The sequence below is a fragment of the Lissotriton helveticus genome, chromosome 12 (genome assembly GCF_964261635.1).
Source record: "Lissotriton helveticus chromosome 12, aLisHel1.1, whole genome shotgun sequence".
In the NCBI taxonomy this organism is placed as follows: domain Eukaryota; kingdom Metazoa; phylum Chordata; class Amphibia; order Caudata; family Salamandridae; genus Lissotriton; species Lissotriton helveticus.
In genome coordinates, this window is record NC_136073.1 from 586270120 (window position 1) to 586296593 (window position 26474).

Consider the following 26474-nt stretch of genomic DNA (forward strand, 5'->3'; position numbering starts at 1 on the left):
TTACGAGTTGACACTGTTAGCGAGTTATGTGCACATAAAAAGATGCAACACGCTTAACCCAGCTACGTTGTTGCCGATTGAAACAGAGTTAGATGCTTCTGAACAGCATGATTATTTTCTCAGAACAGAAGAAGAAACGAAAGGGAGAATAAACCTTCAGGACACTCCCCTTGCAAAGTGTGATGGTACCTTATGGGTAGATGGTTCATGCTTCAAGCTTCCGAATGGAGATACGACTGCGGCATAGGCTGTTACGACTTTGCATACGATTGTTGAAGCTGCACGTATCCCACATAATTGAGCTCAAGCAGCAGAGTTGATTGCACTTACAAGAGCGTGTGTGTTGTCGAAAGGAATGAAAGTGAACATATATACCGACAGCCAGTATGCATTTGGTGTGGCTCACAGTTTTGGACGATTGTGGAAAGAACGTGGGTTCCTGACTTCGCATGGAGCTAAGATACAGCATGGTCAGTTGGTGAATGAGCTTCTTGAGTCAATAACTTTGCCGTTGCAAGTTGCGATTGTGAAATGCAGTGCACACAAGAAAGTGACTGATGATGTTGGTCGTTGAAATGCATTTGCTGATGAAATTGCAAAGGAAACAGCAAGGGATGTGATGAGTCGAAGGTATGTTGCGGGCCCTGCAAGATGGATTGGTGACGTGGGAATGTGTGAAGACACGATAGAAAGTGTGAAATCTATTCAAGCTGAAGCTACAGAGAAAGAGTTGAGTGTGTGGAGAGAAAGTACGGGTAAATTGGATGCACATGGTTGTTGGGTTGAATTGTCAGAACATCAGAGATGGTTGTTACCCGATGCGTATGTGCTTGCAGTTGTTAAAATGGCTCATGGAATGGCTCACATCAGTGTGAAAGGGATTTGTAAGTTGTTGGCTCCAGTATGGCAAAATGCTGGAATTTCTAAGTGTGCAGAGAATGTGGTCAAGAATTGTATGGTGTGTCTGAAATACAATCCTGGTAGGGGAACCCCAACTCCAGCTGGTCATTTTGCGCCTCCAACGTATCCGTTCGAGGTTTTGCAGCTAGATTTCATCCACATGGAAAGGTGCAACAATCTGAAATACGTACTCGTTGTTGTTTGTGCCTTTTCAAGATGGATAGAAGCATATCCCTTAAAGGACAACAATGCCTTGTCCACAGCTAAAGCCCTTGTCAAAGAGTTCTTCCCTAGGTTTGGAATGCCGAGAATGGTCTGGAGTGACAATGGGAGTGAATTTGTGGGTCGAGTGATGAAGAAAGTATGTGAAGGGCTAGGCATCCAACAGAAATTTCACGCTGCAAATCACCCCCAATCAGCTGGACTAGTAGAGTGCTACAATGGCACGTTAAAGCTAAAATTGGCCAAAATTCAAGCAAGCTCTGGTCTTAAATGGCCTGACGCTCTGCCTTTGGCACTCCTATCAACCAGAATGTCTGTGCATTCGCGAGTGGGACTTAGTCCCTATGAGATTGTGTTCGGCTGTCCGGCCAACATATGGGGAGTGCCAAGGCCGAAAAAATTCAGTGAGATTGAACACCCTGTACTGCTTGACTATTTGTACGAATTGACGGCTAAATTGCGTGTTTTACACCAACAGGTTCACGATACTCTGCCTCAGGTCTCTGAAGTTCCAGGACATCCGATTACTCCTGGATCCTGGGTTTTGGTGAAGAATTTCCAGCAGACAAAGAATGATCAGCCCCGCTGGACAGGCCCCTACCTAGTCCTGCTATCAACAAGATCAGCTGTTCGAGTGGAGGGGAAGAAAAACTGGATCCACGGCATACATTGCAAGAGGGTGCCTTTGCCTCTACCGTACGACCGGTGGGTCCAGGAGGGTGTTGCTGACTCTGAGACTGAGACTGTGCCTCGATTTCTGCCTTTCAGTGATGCACGTGTGAAAGGAACGGTTTCTGAAGAAGAAAGTGACAATCTTTTGCAAGAAGCTGTGCCGCCATCATATCGATTGGACACTACAGAGCCTGAACTCCTGTTTAAAGACCAGACAGTATCTGAGAAGCAACACTATAATTTGAGGCCGAGAACTATGGACAAATACATTTTCCTTTTCTTTACTAAAATTTTTGAAAGTGCAGCTCTCTCATCTGAGAAACTTTTTTTATTTTTGTTTTTCGAACCACCATCCGGGTTCAGCTGTAGGGTCGCGGTTGCCCAAAGTCTTTGGGGTGCAGCTGAAGACGTTAGGTCGACAGTTCTGGTTGGTCTAAGGGAGTTGCCCTGGACTGACAGAAGCATTCCTTAGCATAGAACACCCTACCATCGCGAGCAGCATTTTAGAGAGGATGGAGTTTTTTGAGATGGAGAGACCTGCCAAACAAATGAACTTTAAGACTACAATTTGCAGAATGATGACCAAGAAAAGTTTTTTGATATTATGTATTTTCATGTTGTTCAGCGTTATGATGTTTTTAGTAGGATATGTTCTATTCTCTTTTCGAGTGACATTTGCACCCACTACATCGCCCATACCTCCTCTTACTGTTTCCTCGCATTCTTTCGACCCTTTTCCTGAACATGAATCCGCTAGGAGATTAGAGTTTATTAATAACTCCTTCGTTCAGCTTTTGCACCAACACCAACTCGTAATGAACACGACTAACTGTTGGGTGTGTGGTCTTATGCCTCACACAACGGATAAAGGTATCCCTTATCTGGTCCTGCCTTTCAGCCATAATGGTTCCGTGTGGGCATACAGAACAATGTGTAACAAATAGGGGAAGAAAGGGTCCGAGAGGTATTTAAAGACCCAGCCTAGGTTGTACCCCCCATCAATGAATATAAATAACACAGAAACCTAGGGGTCCTATATAGAGGAATATAAGGGAACCTCAATGCATTCTAAAACTACTCAGAATAAATGCAACGATGGTTGAAGTGGAATAACCAATTATTCAAACAACAGGTATGTCAGTGGTTGTGGAAAAGAACCCGCTCGGTTCATAGGATTCCCATCAAAGTAGTGTATGATCAATTATATCATCTGGTCATCCCTCAGGGATAATGAGTCTCTAGATCATTGAGACCAAATATTACCCTGTAGGAGAGCGGGGTCACTGCCCACAAGCACATGGTGACCAAATGGAAATGGATCAATCGGTAGAAGTGCAGTGCGAAACAAAAATTGTGGTGAATTAAAATAGGATAGAGAACCAATAAGTAACAGTTTTATTAGGAACAAGGTCTCTTCCTAATTAAAAGAACAGTGCAAGGGTGCAGTGTGCATGGTGCAGGGTGCATGCAGGTCCCGAGTTTGGGGGAGCCCTCCCCCAAACTCGGGACCTGCATGAGGCAACGACGGAGAGAGCGTGGCCTCATTTAACCCTGAGTTTGAGTCCAGGTGAGGTGAGGTCCATTCCCCGGTAGTGCTGGATCACGATTAGGATCCATTTACTCGGAGGAACAAGAACCAATCTTCTGTATCCTTTCACTTATTTTTATTTTACTCAGCAAATTGTTTGCCTATACACATTGCAGTAGCAACGTCACGAACAGAGGCCCTGAAGAAAGCCTTGGGTCTTCCCCATGTAGGCTGAAACATGTTGGCCATTTTGCAGTAAATTTGTTCCACACTGCACCCTTGCACTGTTCTTTTAATTAGGAAGAGACCTTGTTCCTAATAAAACTGTTACTTATTGGTTCTCTATCCTATTTTAATTCACCTTTATTTTTGTTTCGCACTGCACTTCTACCCATTGATCCATTTCCATTTGGTCACCATGTGCTTGTGGGCAGTGACCCCGCTCTCCTACAGGGTAATATTTGGTCTCAATGATCTAGAGACTCATTATCCCTGAGGGATGGCCAGATGATATAATTGATCATACACTACTTTGATGGGAATCCTATGAACCGAGCGGGTTCTTTTCCACAACCACTGACATACCTGTTGTTTGAATAATTGGTTATTCCACTTCAACCATCGTTGCATTTATTCTGAGTAGTTTTAGAATGCATTGAGGTTCCCTTATATTCCTCTATATAGGACCCCTAGGTTTCTGTGTTATTTACATACAGAACAATGTTCATCTACGCACATGAGACCTACCCCCTACGTTCTGTGGAAGATAATCCTAAGAATAGTGCTCTAGTTAAGGGTATAGTAGATATGATTAAGGAAGACATCTCCTATGAGACTATCCCGAGAGATGAGACACTAGTATATATAGGATGGAACGTGACCGGATATGGAGTTACTCTGAGTGAGAAACAGCAAGCTAAGAGATCTTCCCCAATTTGGATTGTACCCCATCAAGGTCATCTATGTCTGCAAGGTACTGGCAAGAATCCCAGAGCTCAGTTAGGGAAAAGCACCTGCACTGAGACATATGTTTTTGCGTCTCAGACCTCCCCTCCGTTCTTAGCAGCTAAGGGTACATATTTCATCTGCCATGATAGAGCCTATACATGGTTGCCCCCTGACTTTTCGGGCACATGCTTTGTTTCGTTCCTGTTGCCTCCCACCTACACAGCGGCGGCAGATTACCATAAGACAAGGATAGTTAGAGGTGTCTTCAGTGAAGAGGATACTGCAGATCAAGAATTTGGAGACTTCGTGAGGGGTTTTCTGCCGTTCTGGGGACCCATGGTTAACAGCAGGAACATAAGGCAATTGACAAGGGTGGTTGAATCCACCGTGGTTGAAACTGCTGGTGCCCTTAGTAACTTGACTGCTGAGCTCCAGTCGGATCGTCTTATGACTCTTCAGAACAGGGTCGCGTTAGACGTCATACTTGCAGACCGAGGTGGGGTATGTAGAGTGATCCAATCGAGTTGCTGTGTTTTCATTCCAGATAACGCTCCAACAGTGTACCAGGCCATTTCCAAACTGCATAAGATTTCCAAATCTATTCATGTGGATAAAGGAGATTGGTCGTTGATGGGATGGTTCTGGGAACTGATATCCGCCTGGGGATGGAAAATTCTGATGGTCATTGGGATGATCTTAGCCATTCTTTTCCTGTTCTGTCTGTGTGTACAGTGTGCTCCTGCACTATGTGGCCTCTGTGCTACATCATGTGTAAGGAAACCTGTATCGAGGGACGAGCTAAGTAATAGGATGATGCTACAGCAACATCTCAATGACTTTATGAATATAGACCTGGACTCAGATTAGCATGAGTATAGGTTATTGCCTATGTAAGGGCAAAAGGAGGGTCTGTGGTACTGAAAATTTTGGACCTATGCTATAAACATCGTCATATCATGACGATTTTGATATCAGCAGACCGAAAATGGCCAGTATACTATGTACAAGCATTTTCGTCATATTCGAGTGACGATTTCACCCTGAAATCGTCATTTTCGTCCTGAACCCTTGGGTTCCATTTTGTGTACGGCAGCCATTTTGTGAGTTGCCCTCACATAGGCCAATGATTAAGGCCAAACATGATTCTGAAGGACACGTACACCTTTGCTGACTTCTCTGCGACCTGGGCAAGCTGACTCCACTGCCCAAGGCAGAACCTGTTTGGGCAGTTCCTCTCCCAGTGGCCGGTCGAGATAGCATAACGGCACAACATGCCATAAACCTTTCATCGCACACAAACCTTTCCTAATCTTACACACACCTGCCTCTGTTTCTTCCTTTATGACTTGCTTTACGAGGAGGAGGTGCCCGTTTCTATTGGGGGTCCGTCGATATCTGATAAAAATACTGGGCCTTGCCGGGTAATTGATTGTGGGCTGAACAAACTGAAATGTGGGATTGTCATCATGACTCTGCTTTTTCTTTGTAGTGAAAATATGTGAATGGTCAACTGTAAAAATAGGAATGTTTGCCTGAAGCATAATATTTTGTATAAAAAGAGAAGGCTGGCTTTATAAGATTGAGCAGTCTCCTGAGAATATACACCGTGTTGTACTTCTAGGATACCTGTTACTTGGTTGCAGCCAATAAATTCGATCTTTGACTTCACCTAGAAGACTCTGTGTTTCTGTAGTCTGAAACAGGAAGGACCCGAAGTCATAGGGTGTTGTCCCTGGCACCGCTGGGTTACCGGTTCAGTACCGGTTCTGAAAAACCCAGTACTTCAACATATTAAAAACACAATACATTCCTATCCTCAATACAATCTAAATTAGATAAAAATATACAGATATATGAAATATACAAAGTTAAAAACACAAAGATGGGAAACACAATAAGGAAAATTAATTCCTATTAAAGCGAGGAAGATACAATAGTCAAAAACAGTAATCAGCTCTGATACATAAAACAATTGCGGTCAGAGTTGTTACTTCCCCAAACTTAGCGTAATTTCCTCCTATAAATGCATTGACGAGTTTCAGTGGGCAAATTATTAAATAGCCAACACCTTCTTCAGGAAAAAATGTTTTGTTCCCACATACACATAGAATATCTGCAATACAAAAACAATACAAATGCATGTATTACACAATTTGAACCGTATACAGATAAAAATTACTTTAACATATACTCATTGCTCAAATCCCTGTTATTTACTCATAACCAAACATACATGAAACACACATACTCTTCTTTCTTTTAGGCCAAGTAATTGCTGTTTGGTAAAAAAAACTTTGATACCGAACATAGATCATAAAAGGTCTTAATATGTCTGTTAAACCGCAATACGGTTTAACATACATTATACATCTTTTCTCACATACAGGGAGGTCTGTGTCTAATATGTTAACATGCAGTAAAAACTGCTACACTAAATGCCCAGATCAAACCACTGAAAAAACATACCATCATTGGATTTTGTATCGTTATAAAATATTATTGCCCACAGGTTTCATAGTATGACTTAAATTAAATACACTGTTTGTATCATTCAGTGCCTTACTTACTATTATCACCCAAAGCAGGAACAAAGAGTATATCACACGATCATTGGGACATTAAAAACGATAAGGCAGTCTTTATTAAGTATCCTACATACTAAGTTGCATTTCTACATAATGATCTCCTCTTATTACCTCCATATGGGGTTCATGAGACCTCCAATGTACCAAATCTGTTTCTTGAAAGGAATACTGTTTGAAATCCTATTTATAAAGAGAATCAGAGAAGCACATTTCTTATATCGCCCACTAAAAAATCTGTGGTGTCCAAAGCCAACAATATCTTGTCTTACAACACACCTTTGTTCTGATTTATCGCTCCACTGTTTACTTTCTAGGATATACTAGTTGATCAAATACCGTGTTTGCATCAAGGAGCTCCAGCAACTATCTGGAACAGAAAAGATATCATGTTCTAACTTTTTGAAAAGATTCTTAAGAGTCTAGAATAATCACATTCCAGATAAAAGGCCCTAATTACTGCCCTCGGATATGCTATGTTACCTATATAATACAAGGTGCATAGCTCATATCGACAAAGAATCAATATCCCTCACACACAAAGAATCCGTTTGCCTACCACGGGACAATAAAATTACAAATGGGACAAATGGTACCTTAAAATACGGTAGGTTTCTTTCTTAAATGCACGGTCCCAAAAACTCAAGCACCACGGGTAACTTGGTAATCCCGACGTGTTAAAAAAGCAGAGCCGCCTGCAGTCTAGGCACACACACAAACAAAATAGAATTAGCGAAAATTCGTGAATTCAACTCTAACTTCTCTTTTCCAAAAGCTAATGTATCTAATCTGACACACTTACCTGCTTAACATCAGAAGACACGGACCATCAGGCATGCTCCTCTTCAGATGTATAGATAGTGAAAAACACGATAATCCCTCCGCCTATAAAAGCCGAAAACCGTGGGCAATTGCGTAAAACGCCACACGGCTTTTTCCGCTACATCCGGAAATCTCTGGCTCCAAAAAAACGAGCAAGAGAAGATGGACTACAGATCCACGCGACCGCTCTGAATAGCGAAGATGGACTAGACATTTACGCGACCACTGTGAATAGCGAAAAAAAACTTAGAAACAGTTTTTTTCTGACAAAGGTGTAAATAAAGAATTATTAATTACCCAAATAATGCAGATATTAGCACTATTATGATAACAAATATAACCATATAATTCCGCAGCACCTCCTTGCTTAATATATTCTGTGGATAAAACTAACAATATTATAGTACTCCTTCTGTAAACAGCACCATTCCTTCAATGTTACTCCTTAACCGACAAGGCTCGCATTAAGCCATCATAGCGGTGTTGAATGACAATCACATTCTACCCGCTATATTCTAGCCCCAAAACTTAAGGAAAAAGTGGTTCAAGTACTATTGGGGAATGCGTGCGTTACATATAAAAATTATAGATCTACACAGAAGAATGAGGTATTTAAAAATATCAGGAATATGTTAAAGAAAACTATAGATCTATGCAGAAGATTTAAGATATCATGGGAACCCTAGTTCAAGTTGGCCCTATCAATCGATCCCATTCCTACTTAGAATTTAAACCATTCCGTACGGTGTTCAAATAGGAAATGTACCATTGTTCGCGCATTTTGCGCTTAGATTGCAAATTTACATCTCTCTACCTATATCTCTTACCTTACCTTACCCAAGTGAGTGTGTTTCAAGAGTTTATTGGTATTAAACATATATAGTAACCTACTACAAAAGTTAAATTAGTATCCTTGGTGTATTACTACTGAGTAATACTACTTCTAACATATATTATGTGAGTTGTTGTGTGACTGTTCCCTTGTGTGTATGGGTGTGCAAGTGGCTGTATGGGTGTATAAGTGGATGTGTGAGTGCTGTGTGGGCGAGTGAGAAGCTGTCTGAGTGGCTGTATTGGGGTGTTAGTGGCTGTATGGGTGAGCGAGTAGGTGTCTGAATGGCTGAATGGGTATGTAAGTGGTTGTGTTAATGAGTTTTTGAGTGCTTGTATGGGTGAGAGAGCGGCTGTGTTGAAATGCTATATGGGGGAGTTTGTGGGTGTGTAAGTGACTCTGTAGGTAAATCAGTGGGTGTGTGATTGGCTGTATGGGTGAGTGTGTAGCTATGTGAGTGGCTGTACCAGTGAGTGACTGGTTGTATTTGTGGCTGTACTGGTTACTGAATGATTGTGTGAGTGGTTGTACGAGTGAGTGAGTGGGTGTGTGAGTGCCTCTGTGGAGGAGTGAGTTGGTATGTGAGTCCTGGTATGGGTATGTGATTCATTGCACGGGTGTGTGAGTGGGCGTGTCAAAAGGTTTTATGGGATGAGTGGATGTGTGAGTGATTCTGTAGATGATGTAATCAGTGATGCCTTGTGTGGACATAAAGACCACCCTCTTTTATGTGTAGTATTTATAAGTGACTTTGAGGAGATTAGATGACATACTATTTGGTGCCAATTACATCCTTAACCCATTAACCGTGGCGTAAAATCCGTCCCGGTGCGGGCGATTCAGTGCGAGGGCAGGGCCGCGTCGGCCAACGGATGTGCGCAGCACTACGGAGGAAGTGCTCGCGACGGCCGTTGGCCGACGCACGCAGCGAACGGGTTAAGAAACTAGCAGTGCTATTGAAAACAATTAACAACTGGTCACTAAATAGGGGACGTTTTCAGTTGAGAATTATACTGAATATAGTACCTCCACATTGCACATATGAAAAGCTGCTCAAAGCCACACCCTCTTCCCTGGCATTTCTTAGCCATGATAGTTGCTGTTTTAGCTCATGGAATACTTTACACAGCTTTATAATTGTGAAATTGAGTATTTTATTCTGTTATATTAGGTCAAAATAATATATAGTCTTTGACAGCAAGTAATCACTATCTCTCTTCCCCACCGTAGATTTTTATTTGAAGTTCTATTCATCAGTATAAACTAAACCATTCCAATTTCACCATTATCATATACAAAAAACTCTTCAAAATTAAAATAAGACATTTCTTTCAATGTTGACATTTAAGTGGATCCTTTCCCCGAACAAACTAGAGAATTTATTTGCAGTATTTGTAGAGTGCGTTACTCATCCCCTAAGGGATATCATGGCGCTGAAATAGCTGCTGTCTCAGGAGTTCCATAAATCCAGTAGAATAATGGATAGAGATCAGTTTCTAAAGAGCCAAATTTTCAATGTTCTTCTAAAGCTAAAGTGGCCTAAAGTGGTCGACCATGAGGTGGATATCAAGTGGCAGAGAATTTCCTTGTGACGCTGCTAAGTTGGAAAATAAGTGGCCACTTGTCCTTTACTCTTTTAATGAGCATTATTTTAGCTAATGCTAGATTATGTGATATCAAATTATGTGATGGTTTGTACAAGTAGAATTTATGACGTAATGACTGAATCACAGAACATCTACAATTTTAGCAGAAGTAAAACTTTCGGGATACTTTCAAACCCAAATGTAGCAGACTCTATGCAAAAATATGTTGATTCTAACATCTTATGCAAAAGTTACGCAAAAGTGTGAGAAAGTACTGTGTTGTGCCGGGTACGTTTACATTTTAGCCTCTTTTGTTTGTTGTACGTTTACACTCTGCCCAGATGCTTGTGAACTTATATTCCAAGATGGGAATCTTTGCAAGAACATCAAAGGTGAAGAATGACTACAGCCCTACAAGGTCTCTGCCTTGCTATGTAATTGATTATTTAGATTGTTTTCAAAACAGTATCTTTACCATTGAAAATATTAGTGGTACGTGATATGTCAGTAGCAAATGCATGTATAATACTAGAGGTAGTCTATTGATACTCCGGAGGCAAGGCAAACTACAGCGTATGGAAAGGAAGTTCCTTGAATAGATCAAAAATAATGCTTAAAAGAAGAACAGGACAATAAGCTGTCCTTCTTGCGACTTAATTACATAACATTCCTACTCCGTCAACAGATCTTCTTTTCCATCTACTTGATGACAAATGCATAACATCAACAGACTGACTGACTAATTTCAATTCTATTTTCCATCAGGTTCAGGCTCATGATTTCATGATGCCACTTCCGGTCAGGCCTCATCCGACCCCAGAAAGGGAAGAAATATCTGGGTCATCGCAGAGTGAAGACCACCCTTATAGGCATGCTCGCATCAATGAAACAGCTGGTCAAGACTCCAAGGCCTCAGCAAGATCACCTTCCGCAGAACACAAATACTCCTTTCTTGTCAAGTTCCATACGTACACTGAGCCCACCGACACCTTGCCCCCGGAGAGGCACATCTATCATGAACCCCATGAGACCATTGATTTTTATGCCATGGGCCGTGGCTCACTCTGTCAGGAAGAAAATATTTATTCTGAGGTGGAGCTGAAGCAAAGAAAAACAGCTGGCATCACAGCGCTAGAGAAGAGGCCAGCAACCCCTACCCTTCCTGCAGCCATTCCAATACCAAAGGTCATTGCAAATAAAGCTTCAACATTGCCTCCGAGATCCCAGTGGGACCCACTCGCCAAAGAAGTGTCACTTCAGCATCGCCTGCTGGCTAGGAGCCCTTCAAGACAAGCCTTTAAGGCCCAGGTAAGAGTGGTGCGTGGATATGGCCATGTGCTGTGATTCTCAGAGGGGTTTGCCTCATAAAAGGCTTGGGTTAGGCTGTGTTAGAGTGACTAAGAATAGTCATGTTTAATCTCTCATTACTGACAATCTTTGTTGTGGTTGAAATTATATGGATTTCAGAAACATCAGTCTTACTAGGTAAACCAATTTACCTAAAGCACCAAAGTTAAACCCACTAAAGGATGCCTTAGAGTGCCAGTAATATTTTTAAATGGCTGCATTTGTGACTACAAAAGTAAGCAAAGGAAACATAATAGTAATAACAAAAATTAGTCTTGCTTACCATGATGCCTGGAAATCCTGGAGAGCTATACATCTCATAGTGTGCTAACTTTATTAAAAAGCTGTGAATAAATTACATTCTGAGTAGCGGTACATCCAATGGTAATTCCATACAACAACAAAATGTATCATCCTCCACTCTAGCAGAATTCACTCCCAATACATAAACTCCAAGCTAAAAACCATGCAAATGCCATATATGCTTTCCCCATCTCCAAATGCAATGAATTCCTTACGCAATTTGCATACATTTTCATCACCATCAGAGGTAACATTTCCTCCAGCAGCAGCAATAATCCTAATTTGTATAGGACACCCTTAGTCTAGCACTCTGCTCTCCATGCAAGAGAAAAAATGAACAGCGATTAGAAGAGGTAGGCCTTGAAACTTCTCCTAACGGTACACAGTCAAAATATTGAGTTGTAAATATCGACCTACACAAATATCGAGTTATGAAATATCGAAGGTAAAGAATATCGATGTCAAGAATATCGTTGGACAGAATATCAACACTAGGGTAAGTAATATCAATTTTTTTTATATCGATGTAAGTAATATCGAAGTCAGTAATATCGATATCAAATATATCGATGTTAATAATTTCGATGTTACTAATATTGATATTTGTAATATTGTTATATATTTTAGTATGTATTTAATATGTATGTGTTATATGTTTTTTGTTAAGTATTTTACTTGTTTTAAGTTATATGTGAACTATTTTCAATGTTATTTTTAAGTCAATTTTATGTTTTAGTACCAGAGCGGGTTGTGGGTTTATAGGGGAATAGGGTGGGAAGTAATTTAATTATATTAAATTAATTATTACTTTTTAGGAATTACAAATTAATTTTAATTAATTTTTGCGTTTAAGTTCTGTAGCAGGTAGTGGGTTTATAGGGGAATTGGGTGGGAAGTATTTTAATTGTAATTAAGTAATTAATTATTTTTATTTATTGGTATTGATAATGTATGTATTTTTAATTAATTATTAATTGGCAATTAATAATTTTAATTTTTAATTAATTGTTTAATTGGTAATTAATATTTGTAATTAATGTATTTAATTGGTAATTAATGTTTGTAATTGGTAGTTAATGTTTGTAATTGGTAGTTAATGTTTGTAATTGGTAATTAATGTATTTAATTTGTAATTAATTTTGTAATTGGTAATTAATTTATTTAATTGGTAATTAAAAAAAAATCATTGGAAATTATTTGTAAATAATTGGTAATTAAAGTGTTATAAAAAGTCTTTTTTGGTATACAAATAATTGTATTGTTTAATGTTTTTTTAATTGGTAATCAATTATTAATAATATTTTTTTATTTTTTACACTATTTTATTGCTTAATATTTATTATTTGGTAACTATTCTTTATTAATTGATATTTATTGTTAATTTATTGTTAATTATTTATTCAAATCTATTTTCTTTTTTTTAAATATTAATGGGTATTTTGAAATGATGTTTAGTTATTTAAAAATAAAAATATTAATAAATTTAAATATAAAAATTATTTCTAGTATGTTATATTTAATTTTTATGGTAATCCAATGCTTTACTTACTGTTGTACTCTCTGGAGTGGGAATAGTAATTTTTACCCCTACGCTATCCAACGCTTTCCCTACTGTTGCACTCTCTGGAGTTGGAATAGCAATTTTTACCCCTACGCTATCCAACGCTTTCCCTACTGTTGCACTCTCTGGAGTGGGAATAGTAATTTTTACCCATACGCTATCCAACGCTTTCCCTACTGTTGCACTCTCTGAAGTGGGAATAGTACTGTTTACCCACCCGCTATCCAACGCTTTCCCTACTGTTGCACTCTCTGGAGTGGGAATAGTCATTTTTACCCCTACGCTATCCAACGCTTTCTCTACTGTTGCACTCTCTGGAGTTGGAATAGTAATTTTTACCCCTACGCTATCCAATACTTTCCCTACTGTTGCACTCTCTGGAATGGGAATAGTAATTTTTACCCACCCGCTATCCAACGCTTTCCCTACAGTTGCACTCTCTGGAGTTGGAATAGTAATTTTTACCCCTACGCTATCCAGCGCTTTCCCTACTGTTTCACTCTCTGGAGTTGGAATAGTAATATTTACCCCTACGCTATCCAGCGCTTTTCCCACTGTTGCACTCACTGGAGTTGGAATAGTAATTTTTACCCCTACCCTATCCAATGTTTTCTTTACTGTTTCACTCTCTGGAGTGGTACTAGTTATTTTTATCTCTATGCTATACAATGTTTTCCCTAATTTTGCATTTTCTGGAGTGGGAATAGTAATTTTATGTTTTACGCTATCCAATGTTTTTAATACTGTAGTTTTTTTGGACTTTAAATAGTAGTTTTATTTATTATTTAGAATATATAATATATATTTTACATATGTGTTTAATTAATGTTATATTATTATATATCTATTATTTATTAATTTTAAACATTACTAAATATTTTTAACAATGTTTATTTTATTTATAAGTATTATTTACTTTATTTTACACATTATATTTTAACAGATATAAAACGATATTTTTAACTACGATATTTTTAACATCGATATTTTTGTTTCGATATTTTTGTACTTACTATGTTGTAGATAGGATGTCGATATACTTGCCTTCGATATTCCAGCGTTAATGTTTCTGTAGGTCGATATTTTGTCTGTAGATATTCTGCCATAGATCTGTTCTAACAGTAGTATGCTTTTCCACAGTTCTCAGATGGTCCATCACATTATTCCACAGAGCAGTGAGCATGACCAGGAAGGCCCAACCATCAGCTCTGCTCTGCTGACTGTATGGCTTGGCCACTGCTATATCAAGGGGGTCTAGAAGACAGAAGCCTCCTTCATCCTTAATGCATAACTTCCAGGTCTTTAAAATATATGACAACTCCAAATGGGCTTTCGTGAACTAATGCTAAGATGGTTCACACCTTGTCTGTGACACTGTTGACAAATGGTAAAGAAAAGAGAGCACATTTCAGAACATATTGATATGTCTTGTGTGGTCCACAGAGTTCCATACTATGTTCCGCTTGTTGCTGCAGCCAGGTGGGTTCTCTGATTGTTATCATGCACCTATATGCAGAAGCCCTGCCAAGTATCTTGTATCATGTGTTAGACTAACGCATTTCAGTATGGTGGTCCGCATCACTGCGCTCCTCAGTTGTCAAGCTTAGTTGGAGCACTGTTAAATTCACAACTAACAGTGTGTGTCACACACCTTCAGGTGGGTGCAGCTGCCTGTGAAGGCGGCAGACAGTTTAGGAATTAAGTTTGGCAATAGCAGCGCAGTCCTGTGCTGCTTGCACCGCGTTGTGTGAGCCCGGCCACTTCCAGAATGGTGCTAGGCTCAGCAGCTCGAGCACTGCAGTCCACTGTGCAGCCAGCCATATGAATGTCCTGTGCCGCGTGGCGAGGGGTCGAGTTCGTGGACCTGACCACTTTCGTTGCTGCGGCCTGCCATGGTGAGTTGTTGTGGCCAGGAATGGTCAGGCGCTCAGTACACAGAAGTAACTGGATCTCCTTCCTAGTACAATTTGCCCTTTTTTTATAGCGCATGGTCATGTTCATTCTGAGCTGCCTATGTAAGTTACAGCTGACCTCTGGAGTCACAGTCTCTCTGCTCACTGTAAGTTGAGTTCAGTGCAACCTATGGGGTGAGTCTCACTAACTCATTTTGGGGTGAGCCTGGTGCCAGTCCCACCTACTTTTACTTTCAGCGCCAAGCGTCACTAAGTCAGCAAAGCCTGTAACCCTGTGACCGGTTGCTGCTTAGAGCTCTGCCTGTGTTGCTGATTTTCTTGCAAGGTGCCTGACCCACTGTCAATGGGTAGTGAAGCAGGCACAGTGTGCAGTATCCTGGATTTTGCTTTTGTTGTGGCTGGCACCACAGGGAAGTCAGGCGAGAGCATATCTTTAACATGGCTCTCATGCTCCTCGCCCCCCTCCTCACAGACAACATGATGACTGTCCTCCTCTGACGCTACTGGCCGCCATTATATTATGTTGTTTATACCCAAGGAGCCGAGCAGCCCCATGTAAATGCATCTTACATGCTACCAGGTTCCCTATATGGATAAAAGTTCACCTTCACCCGGACTTGATCTCCTTGGATTGTGACTTGATTTTGCTCCCGAGAAAGTGTCACACATAGACATTGAATTGCCACTCATAATTACAGTGAAATTATGGAAATGTCACACATAGCAACTTGAAACCTTGGCAGCTATGATGCAGATGACACAGAACTCGTCCTAAATCTGCATCTCTTCAAGGCATAATCACTCTTCACACATGACTCTCTAAATTAGAGGTCTATCCGCCTTCGCAATTCTTATTGTTTCTCCGTCAAAAAATACTGTTTCCCCATCACCCTCTAATGCAAAATGAGATGCGCTAAATGGATGGTTTCTTTCCCTCTGTCTGTCCCAGTTTATTCACTGGGTGTCCTTCTGGACCCTACCTCCAACATCTTGTCCCAAATTACTCTCATAGCTAAACTTGCAGTCTTTTTCAGTATATATTCTTAAAAAGCTAAAATACCATGGGCCAGATGTACGACGCTATTTTGCATGCGCAAACGGGTTGGTGACCTGTTTGCGCATGCAAAATGTCACAGGTCCATGTTCCATTCCTAAATAGTGAGTTGCAATGTATTTGGGACTCGCTGTTTAGGAATTGCAAGTCACTATTAGGAAGGGGCGTTTCCTTCCTAATAACAACACCAAAGCCATATATGAATTTCTGCGACCGCAATTGGGGCCACCATCCCTGGGAGGGCCAGCCCTTCCCAATGGGGTCGCAAATTGTGAGTGGCTCCTTAATATTCAAGAGCCTCGCATTTTGCGACCCCATTGGGAATCGCAATCAGTGGGAATCGCAATCAGTGTCTCTGACACTGTAGTACATTGTAAATTGCGCCTCGCCGTCCTACACCTGTCCCCTAATCTCCATGGAGCACCTAAACACCAATGTAATCACTGTTTTTTGCTTCTTTGGACTTTAACAATGCTTTGTTAATAGGGACCTCAAAAAGTAACCAGCTCTCTCTAAAGTAGTTCTACAATCAGCTGCCTGCTCCTTTACTAGCCAACTCAACCACATCTCGCCCATCTTGAAATATCTATGTTGAGTTACGATTGAAATAAAAATCAAATACAAGGCCTGCTGCTAACATAAGGCAATTGCCAATTATACAGCAGCATATCTGATTAACCTGATTACCATGGAGGGGTATGGGGCAGAGATCTTCCAACTGTGGGGCACTCTCTTGAGGGGAACCGTGGTGCTATTTCCAGGTGTGCATCTGCGTCAGTAAAGGTGATGCTGCCACAGGGTAGCAGGAAGGGCTTACTGTAGGGCAGCGTGCCAGTGCTTGTTAAGGTAGCCCAGAAGTACCACTGTGTTTGGCATGTTTACAACTGTCTCCTTTAATATCTCATTCATATTGATTGGGAGGGAGGGGTAAAGGAGTGGACAAACATGCCGTCCAACCGGGCTGGCACTTGCACCCATCTGGAGAAGGGCTGCCCAGTGTCCAGACTCATGGGGGCCTATGAGAGATGGGCAGGAGATAAGGGCGAAGTGCAAGCTGACAGTGGTGGTTTTGCAAAGTAGACAAAGGAGGCTTCCTGCTGGGGGCCTTAGGGCAATGGCCAACAGGATAGGGAAATTAAGGGCTTCGGTGATGATTTACGAATATGTAGAAGAGACTTTCTATTGGAAGCTTAAAGCAACGTCCCAGTAAAGGAGACAGTGGCATTGCGTGTGCCGTCTGCAGCATGTCGAATATATAAACAACACAAGGACCGACCCACATACCCAGTACAGAACCCGGGTCACTATAATCCACAGAAGTTCTGTGGGAACATTCTCATGATGATCTCACCACCCCATGGTACCTGATCCACTACAGGTGGGGTGGTGCATCAATAAATGACATAATATGTGAATCCATAGGTTCATGTCAACGTGATTTATTATTTTTTTTAAGTTTAGAAAGCTTTATTGAGCAAGATAAACCAAGTAAAACATCATTACAGAATCACAATCAATGAAGAAAAAGGCATTATATAATAAGAAAGTGAAATATAAAAGGAGCAAAAACCCCAAAGGGGGAAAGTAAACAATATACTAAGGGAAAAAGCATTTTTTTAAATTTTATGGAGATGAAAGAGGAAAGAGAAGGGGGGAAAAAGAGAGAAAAGGAAAAAAGGGGTGAAAGAAAGGCGAGAAGAAAAAGGGGAAAGGAAGTGGGAGGAAAAAAGGAAGGGAGGAAAAGTAGAAAAAGGAGAAGAGGCATATTAGGGTAGGCGTCTGGAAAGAAAGTCAGTTAAGGGTAACCATAACAGATCTCTTTTGATTAAAAGGGAGGTGGTTGTACCATATGCACGATCAAGTCTATGATGATGGCATAATAAATTCCACCAGGCAGTAGAAGAGATCTTTGAAGTGTCTTTACAGTTAGATGTGATAATCTGTAAAGAAATAGCTATAAACAAATCTATAAAATTGCGAACATTGCGTGAAACACTCCAAATAGGAGAGGAACCACCTAGAAAAATATGAACAATATCGAAGGTATGATTTGAATTGAGAATTTCATTCAGTTTGCACCATATATGTTGCCAAAGGGAAACTACCAAGGGGCATTGAAAGAACATGTGAAACAAGGTGCCATCAGGGTGGGAGCATGACCAACAATGGCTGGACTCTAGAACCTTGAACTTAAAAAGGTCGTGTGGAGTAAGAAAAAGTCTATTATAAAAGAAAAAAAGGGTCTGGGTGGTGCTAGCGGAACGAGAAACTGTGTGGATTTTAGACCAGATAGACTCCCAAATAGGAAAGGAAAAATCCTGCGCTAGATCCTTTTCCCATGCAAGTTCAGGTTTGGATTTGGGGCGATCAGGAATAGGTCGGGAGAGGATCTTATAAATGGTAGCCGCTTTGAGTGGGGAAGTGAAAACTAAGGGAGTAGAGTCAGTTGGGACAACATCAGATAAGGTGGTATGAAATGAGGAGAGTGTAGTTAAAGCTATGGTGAGGTCAGAAAATTGAGAAGAATGAGTGTTAGAAATATGAGATGAGGTGCAAAGAGTGGGTAAATCCAGTACAGAGCCGTCGACAAGGAGATCATCCAAATACATAATGCCCTTGTCGATCCATTCCTTCCAGAAGAGGACCTTGTTATTAATCTTAAGAGAAGGATTATACCATAATGGGGTAAGGGAGTGTAGGTGCACTTGAGAAAATGTAGAGCGAAACAGCGAAAGAGAAAGTGCGCTAGAGAGCTTAAAGGTGGGAGAAACAAAACGTTTAGGGGGTTGAGACAAATGAATAGCAGCAGAAAAAGGGAAAGGTGATAGTTGGGCTTGCTCTAAAGCACTCCAGGCAGTGGGAAAAACGGGAGGCAAATCTGCAAGAAATGGCCAGATTGTTTTAAAGTGAAGGAAGAATAGAAGCGAACAATGTTGGGAAAGTTTACACCACCTAGATGCTTCGGCTGTTGGAGGCGGGACATGGATAACCTGGGTTTACTGTTATTCCAAAGGAAACGAGTGAGAACACGATTAATCTGAGTGAAAAAATAAGCCGGAAGAGAAATAGGCAACATAGAAAGGTAAAAGTTGATAATAGAGAGAAGCATCATTTTAACAGTCGCCAAACGACCCCACCAAGATAGGAATAAAGGGGACCATCTCCCTATTAAAGTATCAAGCTTGGAGATAATATCTTTAAGATTAATCTTAACAGAATCTTTAATGGACGAGGAATATAAAATACCTAAACATTTAATACTATTAGGGTTCCATGCAAAGCCGGAGCCATGAAACATATGAGCAAAACAGAATTTATTTAAGGGTAATACTTCAGATTTATCTATATTTAACTTATAACCGGAGACAGAAGAATATTCTGAGAGTAAAGAAAAGAGCGCTGGTAGAGAGTTGGCTGGATTAGATATATAAAGTAAAATATCATCAGCATAGGCTGTGAACTTGATATCTAATGATTTATAAACAAAACCGCTATAAGAGGTAGAAAGACGTATCTTCTCAAGGAGGGGGTTCTAATGCTAAAATGAAAAGAAGGGGGGACAAGGGGCAGCCTTGTCGAGTGCCCCTATGTAAAGAAAAATAAGACGACTGAGAACCATTAACCCAAATGGACATGGAAGGTGAGGGGTATAGTAATTGTATGAGTTTAATGATATGAGGGCTAAATCCATGCCAACGAAGGGCCCCAAACATAAAGTCCCAATTAACCCGATCAAAAGCTTTCTTAGCGTCAAGAGTGATAACTGCAAGGGGAGTTGTCATTTTGGAAGCAAGATGAATAATATTAAGGAGAGCTCTAGAGTTATCGGTGATTGATCTACCCTTGACAAAGCCTGACTGGTAAATGTTAATGAGGTCCGGGACAAAAGTAGATAGACAAGAAGCTAAAATTTTGGCATAAATTTTACAATCAGTATTAATTAGGGAAATGGGTCGATAATTCTTGCAAAGGGAAGGATCTTTATCTTTTTTGGGAAGTGAACATAGCATGGCCTGGGTAAAGGAGCCTTTAGATTCGCCAGCAGTAAGAAAAGAAGATATTAAAGAGGAGAGGTGAGGTATCAAACAGGTCTTAAACTGAAAATAAAAACGGACAGTAAAACCATCAGGACCGGGAGATTTGTCTTTAGGTAAGAGAGTAATTGCTCGTAATATCTCTTTCTCGGCGATGGGAGCATCCAGAGAAGAGAGGTCGAGAGTAGAGGAAGCGGACTTGGGTATGTTGAGAAAAAAGGAATCAATTTGAGAAGGGGTCGGGGTAGATTCAGGTGTATATAAAGTAGAATAGTATTGAACAAAGCAATCAAGGATCTTGTCATCAGTACAATGACGAATCCCGGCAGCATCTGATATAACAGCTATTTTAGATTTTTGTTTTTTAATTTTAAGGTAATTGGCAAGCGACCTGCCCGCTTTATTGCGACCGCCATACATTTTGGAATTAAATTTTAAAAGATGATTACAAGCAGAGTCACAAGAAAATTTTATTGAATTGGAGTTTAGCTTTAATAAGAGAAGAAAGAGCCTCGGGGGAGTTAGACGTATAGAAAAGGTGTTCTAGATCTTTGATTTGTTTAAGGATAAGAGACGATTTAGATAAGGCCAATTTCTTTTTACGCGAAACAAAATCAATAATGAAGCCTCTGGCCGAAGCCTTAAACGAAGTGGAATTGAGAGATGGAGTCAAGATTAGTATGAAAGAAATCGTCCATAAAAAGGGTGAATTGTTCAACAAACTGAGGGTCCAAAAGAAGAGGGTTATTGAAGCGCCAACGGGAGAGCTAGGAAGAGGGGAGGGTAAATCGATGTCTAGAATGACTGGGGCATGATCGGAAATCAGGATGGAGCCAATTTCAACATTTGTCATGAATTGAAACATGTGTTGGGTGAGAAAGATATAGTCAATGCGAGAGTGTGAAGCATGAACAGGGGAAAAAAAGGAAAATTCCAAGGTGTCGGGGTGAGAGAGCCTCCAGGAATCCATTAAGCCTCTAGAGGAAATTGCACGATAAAAGGACTTTTGCATTTTGTCAGGAGTATACCTGGTCTGGGATTTGCGGTCCAAAAAGGGGTCCATTAACTGGTTACAATCACCTCCAACAATTAACTCGACATTAGTGTGCGAGGAGAGGAACTTAGAGAAATCATTCCAAAAAGCAGGATCAATACCATTTGGACCATAAACATTGCAAAAGGATAAATCAGCATCATTAACTTTGACATCTAAATACAACCATCTAACATTTGAATCAGAAATCTCATTTTTTAACAGAACAGACAACGATTTATGGAACAAAATGAGAACATCATTCTTATTATCAGCTGACGGTGAACAGAAAACATCACCCACCCACTGTCGGCGTAAAGAGGAAAGATCTTTTTGTGATAGGTGAGTTTCTTGCAATAGAGCAACTTGGCATTTCAGTCTGGCTAAATGCGATAAAACCCGTTGTTTTTTAATTGGGTTAAGAAGGCCTTTCACATTCCAAGAAATGACTCGAAGACCATTCATTTAAAAATAAAAAGGAGAGATAAGCATGAATAACCTAAAAGTAAGAAGAACAAAAAAAAAACCATAGCGCAATGTGAAGAGAGTAAAAAACAATAAAGAATGGAGACAATGAAGAATGAGCACAAAAAAGAGGTCTTGAAGAAAAGGAAAGAGAGAGAAGAGACAGTAGAGGAGAAGAGAAGTGGGAGTGGGGGAACATAACTCCCCTGAGAAAAAGAGAGAAGAGAAGGATGGCGGGAAACCAGAAGGGCTTCAGCCATACAGGATAGATGACGTGAAGAGCAATAGAGTGAGAGCGGGAGCAACAGGAAAAGACGACCGCACAATAAAATAAGACGCCTGAGGCATGGTCTCAAGAACACTTAATAAGAGAAAAAAAAAAGATATAATACAGTCAGAGGGGGAGACCAAACATGACGAAAAAAAACAAATGAAGGAAACCTTACCAAACATTTCTGAAGGGAGGGCAGCGAACTGGAACGAATAAGACGAACAACAGCACGGTACAGTGGGGAACGCGAACAAAACCAAAACAATTGGGAAGGAGACCTGAAAAACAAGATGAGAGAACAAGAACACATTATGTTGAGGAACAAAAAGACCAAAAGTCATACATCAACAGGAAAGGACATGAAAACATTAAGAACTGCTATGTTCCATGGAATTTTCTTTGTGGGTGTTGATGAATTTCCGAAGGTCCGCCGGGTCGTCAAAGCTAAACGTTCTTTCTTTATAAGTAACCTTGAAAAAGCACGGATGTATGAGGCCATATCATGCATTCAGGGAACGAAGCGTGGGTCTCAAATCCAGAAATTCCTTGCGTCGAGCAGCGGTCAGTTTGGAAACATCCTGAGTGAAAAAAAGTTTGTGACCTGACCAAAGAAGCTGTTTATGTTGCGTAGCAGAAGGAAGGATGGTCATGAGGTCAGAGTAAAGGAGAAAATACGCAATGATACCCCTAGGTTTCGAAGAGTTGGAAGATGATTTAGGACCAAGACGATGCGCCCTCTGAATGTTCACATCGAGGTGTTTTGGCAGTCCAGTGATAGGCAACAGCTGTGTTCTCAAAAATTGGATAATGTCGGACCCCTAAGAATTCTCCGGAACACCATAAATGCGAAGGTTATTGCGCCTATTTCGATTTTCCAAATCCTCAGAGGTTTTCTTGAGAGATTTGACTTCCTTGGTAACGCTAACAACCTTGGCAGCAACATCTTGAACATCACTAATCTGTTGTTCAACGTCCGTTACCCTCTTATCCAAATTGGACCATTTATCGTCCAGTCTCTGAAGAGTGGTAGTGGTGTCAGCCATAAAGGGACGTATAAGGCGCAATTCCTCCATGATATCCTCAAGGGTGACAGGAGATGGAGATTTAGATGGTGAGGGAGGATCCTTTTTAAGGCGCTTACCATGGGCAGCAGAGTCTTTGCGCGTGTTAGAAGATGAGTTAGATGCCTTTGGGTGCTCCATCTTGACAGATGTTGAGAGAAACAATGTAAAACAAGAAAGGAGGCAACTCGCAAAATATAAAGTCGAAGAAATGCCCCAAAAAGTCACAACATTAAAGCAGAAAGTTTCGTAATGAAAGATATGAGGCTTGAAAAGGCAGGCACCAACAGCGAATAAAGTGCGCACAATGCTGAGTGGAAGGTTGTACCTCAAAAGCCAGTGACGCACTTGAAAAGTAAAACTGAGGTAAAAAAGAAGGCAAATTCAAGAAGAAACCATGTTACAGGCGCAAAAAAGCCTCCAGGATCCATCAAAAGACGCAAAACACAGAAAAAATAAGTTCAAAGGACCAAAGTCAGGCATGAAGGGTCGAGTTTGACTAAAAAACAAGTGGAATGAAAAAACAAAATGGCGGCCATAATAAAGAAGTCAGCTTAATCGCATTTTTCAGGTGAAAAAAAAATGCGCAGATGAAGAAAAGCATACCCAGGCTTGGAGCAGCATTTCCGCCGCCGGAATCAGCCGTTTGCAGCCAAATTCGCTGCCTGGAAATGGGACCTTTGTAAGAGAAGCGCCGCCGAAATCGCGGAGCTCAGGGGGGAGCGGCCATCTCGTCCGCCGCGTCGCGCGCCCTCAAATGTGATTTATTACTGTCACTCACATCATGGCATTCTGAACATTAAGCACATGTGCAGACGGCATAAGATGCAAGGGGGCTAAGAGCACCACTGACATTTCATAGGCAGGCAGGGGGCTTCTGAGCAAAATCTTTTACAAAAAAAGAAAAAAAGCACTGGACATGGTCATCTTTTCCCTGAACATGTGATTGATGGCTTTGCACAGGTCAATTGATTAGGTCTGGCTCGGCCCCTGGTAGCTTTCAAGACAGCTTTGCTGGGGATGGGGCCTTCGGTGAAAGTTGAATTGAAGTAGATTGCTGTAGTTGTCGTGCCAAGGCTTATGCGAGTGGGTAGAGTGTTTTTAATTGTGTTATGCGACCTTTTGATTTGGCCTTGCACCCCCTCGTTTCTGTTGCCAAATGTTAACTTGCTGTAAAGGATTCCTTGAGTGTTCCAATAGAAAGTAATTTTAGGGCTTGTGGGGCAGACGTCTATTTAGTAATACTCGTCCATACTAACTTTCAGGGTAGTAATGTGACAGTGAGAGAGCTTAGTGAAGTGTGCTTGTTGCTGGTTGGGAGGGTGGTGTGTTTGATGTTCAGAGTGTTAGAATGATGCTTTCATTTTTTTATTGAACTAGTTAGTTTTGCTGTTTTATAATTAAACACAAAATGAAAACGTATATTTTAACACTGCAACTATTTTGTCAGAATAACTGCTTTCAACAAATCATATCTCATTAACTGGAGTGGATCTAACCTTTCAGCAAACTATTTACGTTCATTCACCTCAAGTGCGTGTATTTTAATTGTGATGGCGTGTTTAGATTGCTCCGGAAAAAATATTCAGAAACAAACTGCACCGAACTCTACCTTTATACTATACAGTATATTCATATTAATTACAGGATGCAAAATGTTCCTTGGCTTTAACCCTTGACATTATTTCCTGCAGATATAAATTACAAATGTATATTCCCATATGGTAAGGTCCAGTGCTGAGAAACACAATAACATTTCCTTTGAAAGCCTAATTACATCCATACAAATGCCTCAGTATTAATTGTCAGTCAATTTTTAATCCAGCAACATACACAATTTAGTTAAAAGCCACATTTTTAGCTTAGTTTACCATAAATTTAAGAAAAAAGTAGTGTATGCAGACCTATCACAGGTGTTAAAATTATACTATTTAGGGTTGTTTTTTACGATTGTAAAGTACACTTTAGCAAAGTACTGGACTGATCCAGTCACTAAAAATCTGTTAAAAAAATAAATATATATATATATATATATATATATATATATATATATATATATATATCCAGTCAAAGCTCACACGCAGACCTCAGCAGCATCAAACCGGCCACACCAGCGTACTTGCAAATCTTTTAATCACGGCAAAACAGCATAACGCGTTTCAAGGTAAAACACCTCTTAATCATATGCACAGCTTCAAGGGTGGGTTCGTTAGTTATTTAAAACGTGACTTGAACATTGAAGAAGGACCAGTGTCCATTCACTTAAAGAGGCAGTCTGTTTAAATATCTTCAAGTATTGTGTTGAGTTAACGTTAATAGTACTTGTATTATTCTTTTATCCTGTTTAATACAAAGGTCTCACTGTTATTGCTTTCAAGTTCACCTTAACTCTCTGTACACCTTCTTTACTCAGTATTCGGACTCCATGCCCCACAATGCCTCTTGTTGGTACTCCAACTTAAATTTTTTCTCCAAATGTTGATTTTGGCAAATTATTACAGCGCTTCTCCGACACTTTCAAAGCCTTTCTCCAGTTAACCCCTTCGACGCTCATGACGAGCTGGGCTCGTCATGGCGTAGCCTCCTCGCACGCTCATGACGAGCCCAGCTCGTCACGTAAAGTGCGCTTTTTAAAAACCCAGCGTACGGGCGGAATTCCGCCCGCACGCATGCGGTTAAGTACCATTTTGCGGCTACATCTGATGGTCAGAGTGACACTGGAGAATTTCGCAACCATCCCGGTTATAGCATGTTTTTGCTTGCCTCAGAAAAGTTTGTCTGTACGCCGTGCTTCAGGGAAAACCCTCGCAAACTCTGGCATTTTCAAAAGTTCATATCCTGGGTGAGGCGGGCTTCTCGACAAAGCCTCTTCCATTCAGCCCTTTTCCATGACGATCGTTTCAGCCGGCGGGCGCTCATGATATATATAGATATATATATATATATATATATATATATATATATATACACATATACTAATTACATTTCCAAGCATAAAATGAATTATTTCGCTCCGCTCAATCACATATAGGCCAGTGTTTCAGCACCAGGATTCACCTTATGCTGGAACACGAGATTGAAATTACGTGTCTGAAAAATCTGGCCTGTAAAATCACTTTCAGATAATTTACCACATAATTCAATATTGTTTGGTACCTCTCAGGCTTAAATGAGCAGGAAATGGGGGTGGTCTTTTTGGAGGTATATTATGAGTCTTTTGCCTTTGATTGTGGATCTTTTCTTATTGAAAACCATTTTTGCTACATGGGCTTCATAGTTCATGCCCTGGCAGGGTGTCTGAGTCCTTATTCAAACTCCTTCACCTTTTGGCCCAGGAGTA

The 26474-nt window shown here is 40.5% G+C and overlaps 1 protein-coding gene across 1 annotated transcript in view; it reads left to right on the forward strand.

The window, feature by feature from the left end:
• SH2D2A (SH2 domain containing 2A) overlaps positions 1-26474 on the forward strand; it is a 277897-nt gene that overhangs the window by 244298 nt on the left and 7125 nt on the right. Inside the window, exon 8 of the mRNA XM_078671386.1 lies at positions 10858-11400. Coding sequence (XP_078527512.1) covers positions 10858-11400 — 543 coding nt within the window. The remainder of the gene's footprint in view (positions 1-10857; positions 11401-26474) is intronic.